The 5,505-nt window shown below is 33.9% G+C and overlaps 1 protein-coding gene across 1 annotated transcript; it reads left to right on the top strand.

Annotated features, from left to right (window-relative positions):
• The first annotated feature begins 1,928 nt into the window (after positions 1–1,928).
• Positions 1,929–4,331, top strand: LOC149138605 (histone H2A-like). The gene is made up of 2 exons (XM_089450411.1): positions 1,929–2,078; positions 4,164–4,331. Exons 1-2 carry the CDS (start codon positions 1,929–1,931, stop codon positions 4,329–4,331), a joined length of 318 nt encoding a protein of 105 aa, XP_089306537.1.
• The last annotated feature ends 1,174 nt before the right edge of the window (positions 4,332–5,505 follow it).

The raw sequence follows: 5,505 nt of genomic DNA, 5'->3' as shown, positions 1-5,505 counted from the left end.
GACTAGTTGACAGTCTCATGAATTCTTTTGAGAATTCAAATTAGCATATTGATGTGCTAACAGAGGAAAATAAATAGAGCAACAAACTAAATTGTTTCTAAAGGAGGAAAAGGTGCAGAAGCCTTATGTTTTTTATTTTAATAATTGTTTTGTGAGTGCGGGTTTAGTTGCAGGAGCTGGAGGAAATTTGGCACAAATGAGTAGCCAAATAAAAATGGAAGAAGAAGATTCTATGGAAGAATTTAATCCATGGAACAAAGATGTTCAATTGCTAGAGAGAATGCTGGAAAGTCATGAATCAATGCAGAAAGAGATAATCATGAAAGAGGGTAAGGATGAAAGGGAGGCATTAAGCATAGGAGTCAAAGAAAAAGTTGAAGCAAGAGCAATGTCTACAAGTAGCAAGAGAAAAAGTAGAAGAAAAAGTAAACCAGCAACTGCAAAGTGAAAGTAAGCAACAGTAGTTTGAAGAGTTAGTGGACATCAGCAACAACCTGAAGTAAAGAGAAAGAGGAAGAAGTAAGAGGCAGAATATGGACCACTCCAAAGATGAACTTAAGACAGAGATTGAAGAATTATGGCAGTTGATGATGAAATAGTCCATATGGAGGGGAATGATAGCAGCAAGAAGCATGATCAACTAGAGTATGGACCCAATTGAAAAGGAGAGGAAGCTAAAATAGAAGACAGCAGAAGTACAACAACAACAAAAGTGCAAGGCATTTGGGAGGCTACAAACTAAAGTTTGGGACCTCAGAGGTTTTTTATCAACTTACGAAGACATATGATCAGGAGATCATCCAACTTTTCTACTTTGGGAGTCTGATGCAGGAGCATTCAGCCAAATAATATCATTGTATTTTAGTCAACATAGGGGCATTGTGTTTTCAAGGGAGTTGTTCTCCTAAGTGTGAATTAATGTAATTATTTAGGTTTTTGAGTGATTTTAATGACAATAGGATTTAATTGAATATAGTGAGGCATATTTCTAAATGTTCTTGAATCTAGGAGAACATGAGGGATTTAGGATAATTGAGAGATAAGAGGATTTGAGAATTAATTTTAAAACTCAGATTAGGAGTTAGTTCATGATTTTATGGATTAGAGATGATCACTAGGGATGAGGAAGAGATTTTAGGATTTTTTTGAGGAATCTATGGATCTAAACTAGGAATTGATTTTAGAATCCCCTTTGTATAAATGTAAGCCTAAAAGGAAAAGAGAGAGGTTAGAAATTTAGATGTCCTTTACGTTGGCTAGATAGATAGCTAAAGTGTAGTTGTAAGCCTACGATCAGAGTGTGAAAAGAGGCCACAAATCAGAAGAATCAGGCCAGACAGTGACAAAGAGTCTCATTATGTATCAGTTGTTCATATTTATAAATACACAAGTTTAATTCCAACCTGTATTAGTGTGTGTTTCATTGTATTGATTGATAAATTGAGCGTATCAGAGAATTGCATAATATATATATTCATGTAGGCGAAGTTTAGTGAACACAAATAGGAGAGCGAGAGAGAGGATTGTAAAACGCCAAAGAACCTAATTGGATAACCCAAGTGATTCTATGGAATGATCGGGAGTAAGAATTGACAGAGTTAAGTCAATTGGAAGTGAATTGAGCAGTGGAAGAGTGAAAAGATAAAACCTTCAAAGAAACTCAAAAACCACAGAGAAATGGAAGAATGGCGTAAAATCTAAGTACAAAGAAAAAGCAGAGAATTGAAGTATCAATGCATAGTAACCATTGGATCTGGAAGATCAATGGTTAGGATAAAATTGCATCAGTGGAATCCTTATGGATAGATCGGTATCGGGTCTTGGACAAGAGCGATGAATGACTGTTGTTTGATCGTGGACTGTTGGATTGGAACTAGATCAACGGTCACGATCTAATCTCAAATCAAAGATCGCAAGGTCAAGGGACAATGACAATAGAAATAGCGATGTGCGGTGGAGTCAATACACCGATAGCATTAAAGCATCGATCGGTGATCAGGCTTTCGGGCTTCGGAGATTGGAGTGGCGCAGTGGAAGTGAATGATAAGGGCAGAACCGATATCATTATAGGCGCAATTGTATATGTTTTGAAATCCGATATTGCGTTAATCTCATATGAGATGCGATAGAGGCCTGTGTAATATGATCGCGAAGGAGTGTAGCGATTGCGATAAAGGGGCATCCATCAATAACTGTGCAGAGGTCGTATACAAGGTAGAGAATGTATGTTTTGTGTATGATTCCTTTGTAAATGGGTTATAATGAATTAATCACGGATATAAGGGCTCACATGTAAGTCCAACATTATTAAAGTGCAATGAGCGTTCATGTGGTTAAATTATGTATAACCAAAGAATAAAGAGGGGAAGGTTACATATATGTGGATAAGGGTTAATGGAAGGGTAAATAAAGTCATATGTCACGGTTTGAGGGTTGATAAAGTCCTGATACATGCATATTGAAGGAAGGGTTAGACTATGTTGGGTTTTAATCAAACATTCCGCATAGAGATTTATTAATGGCCCTTAAACCTTAGTAAATGAAGATTTAACTCATCAGAGAGTTAAAATTCATGGGACATACAAGATTATGCATTTTATATGCATGCTGTGGGTTTAAGCGAGGGAAATCCTGCATCACATCTTCAAGTGATGTGTTAGTGGAAGAGTTCAGGGAGGCTATGATGACTAAATTTGAAATGACTAATTTGGGTTTGCTCCATTATTTTCTTGGCATATAAGTGATGCAAATGAATGATGGAATTTTTATTTCACAAGAAAATATGTTTCAAATCTTCTTAAAAAATGGAAAATGGGACATTGTAAACCCATGAGCACACCCATGAATACAAATGAAAAAATTTCTATAGAAGATGGAGTTGAAAAGGTAGATGCTAAATTCTATAGGAGTCTGGTAGGAAGTATCTTACTACCAATAGGTCTGATATTATGCATGCAATAGGCTTGATTTCCAGATTCATGCAAAGTCCAAGTAAGATTCATTTTGGAGCAGCAATTTTTTTTTTTAGGTATCTCTATGGAACACAAAATTATGGAATTTGGTATACTTCATCAAATAATTTTAGGTTTGCTGGTTATACAGATAGTGATTGGGCTGCATATTTTGATGATAGAAAAAGCACTTCAGGTTATGTATTCAGCCTTGGATCAGGTGTACTATTATGGTGTTCAAAGAAGCAAACATCTATTTCATTGTCTTCTACAGAGGAAGAATATTATGCAGCAACAACAACAACATGTGAAGCAATTTGGTTGAAGAAAGTATTGTTAGATCTAAAACAAGAAACAAAATATGCCACAACTATTTACTTTGATAACTAGTCTACCATTGCCATAACTAAAAATCCAATGTTTCTTAATCGCACAAAACATATTGATATCAAATATAATTTCATCAGAGACTATGTGGCAAAAGGAGAAATTGAAATAAAGTTTTGTACAACAAATGAAAAGCTTGCAGATATATTTACCAAAGAACTACCTAAAGGGAGGTTCGAATACTTAAGGGATATGCTTGGAATCACCTCATTAAGCATTAATGGGGAGTGTTGAGGATAATGCTTAAAATAAAGCTATGTAAGCAAATTTTGTGTTCTAAGTTATCACAATAGGGCAGCAAATTTGTAGATGTAGTCAGAGATCATTCAACAAATTATTAGGGACAATGCATTAGCGAGATAATGGATAATGAAATTAGAAATATATGGGCTATATAATAATGTATTCATATCTCCTATGTAGATATGAGATTCCAATGAGAATTCATCTCATGGGTTGAGAATGAGACTTCTCTTATATTTGTTCATTAGTTTTGTTTATTTTTCACATGTATGCTCTTGATAAATTTAACATAACCCTCCTAAAGTGTTGCAATTAAACAAAGGAGTTGTCTTTAGTGCGACTTTTCGGAGTTTCCAGTGCCGGAATCCGACTGAAAAAATTGAGGTGAAATCTTGATTTGTGTTATTTAAACCATAGTTACCAAATTCGGGCGTAAAAAAATTTCACAAATTCGCTGATTCGGTTCGATACGATTAAAAATTCGGCCAAATCGAATTCGGTACGGTGCATGAAGTATTTTTCCATAGCTTGAGCAATGGCAGGAGGAGGGAAATCAGCTGATGGTAAGAAACCTGTTCCCAGAGCTCTTCAGTTCTCCGTTGGGCATATTGCCAAAATATCTCGCCGCCGAAGTGCTCGTTGGCTGGAAAGGCCGCAAGAGATAACAAGAAGATGAAGATTGTTCCACGCCACATTCTGCCGGCAGTTAGAAATGATGAAGAGCTGAGCAATGCCAATGGTGGTGTGTAAGGCAGGTAACCCGAGGCTTGAGTTTGAAATCCAATCACGCTGGAAAACTAATATGGTATTTTTAGGGAGTCTGTGATAGGGAAAAATTAATTAAAGAAAATAAATACTATATTGAAAACTTGCAGTTTGCAAATTTGAAAAAAAAAATAAAAAAATAGTAATTTCTATATTAAAAAAATTATAAAATAATAAATCGTAATATCAAAAAATATAGAGTAATAACTTTTCCATTAACAAAAGCTATAAAATAGCAAATTGGTTGCAAAACAGTAATTTCTATATAAAAATAATAAAAAATTGTAACTTCTATATTGGATAAAATTATAAAATGGTAAATTTTAGTTTCAAATAGATAGCAAAAATTATAAAATAGAAAATTGGTTGTAAATCAGTGATTCCTATATAAAAATAATAAAAAACTGTAACTTCTATATTAGAAAAAATTATAAAATAATAAATTTCAGTTTTAAATAGATAACTTTTATTAAAAAAATTAATAAGTTTAAGTATTTGTAACATGTATATTATCGAATTTTTCCGTATTAGATTTTATAGAGGTGGTATCGAATTGGAATTCGTATTCGAATTCGAATTTGGTAACTATGATTTAAACTAGTTTTTTGACTATATATATGGATTTAGCAACGTGAAAAGCCCCTAGGACACTTCTATTATGCAGGGGTTACCCATCAAGCTTGTGATTTCAGTGAACTCTTGCCAAATTTTATAAAAATTAGACGAAAAAAATCCAGCTGGGAAAACATCCAAAAAAATCAGACAACTGGCTATAAAAAAGGCCAAAATAGATAACTTCGAAAAGTCTGTTTCGTTGACTCCGACAACCAGCACTCAAAAATTATGTGTAAGGTAGCTGGAAGACTCATTAGTGAATAAACCTTTTTGAGTTTGCCCAACGTAAAATGTTAATGCAATGGTGCTTTTGATTTATGTCCAATGTACAGGAACAGTATGGTGCCTTTGATTTATGTGCAATGTAGACGAACCATTGTAAAACGGTAAATATAAAACTTACAATAAAAATTTGATAACCCGTTTGAAATAATGAAGGATCCAATTTAAGAACTTGATGTCAAAATAAACTTACAACATAAATTTGGTAAATAATTTGACATAAGGATAGATCAAATTTAAGAATCTAGTGAGGTTCAAAATA

This window comes from Pinus tabuliformis, chromosome X, assembly GCF_031772625.1.
Source record: "Pinus tabuliformis cultivar Carrire ecotype Pingquan chromosome X, CPIR1, whole genome shotgun sequence".
Taxonomy (NCBI): domain Eukaryota; kingdom Viridiplantae; phylum Streptophyta; class Pinopsida; order Pinales; family Pinaceae; genus Pinus; species Pinus tabuliformis.
This window is presented reverse-complemented; position numbering and strand designations above follow the sequence as displayed.

Bases quoted from the DNA above. Each gene is read 5' to 3' on its own strand.
- LOC149138605 (XM_089450411.1), top strand. From the start codon at position 1,929: ATGACAATAGAAATAGCGATGTGCGGTGGAGTCAATACACCGATAGCA. The intron at 2,079-4,163 runs GTATATGTTTTG...ACCTGTTCCCAG, and splicing joins ATATCATTATAGGCGCAATT to AGCTCTTCAGTTCTCCGTTG.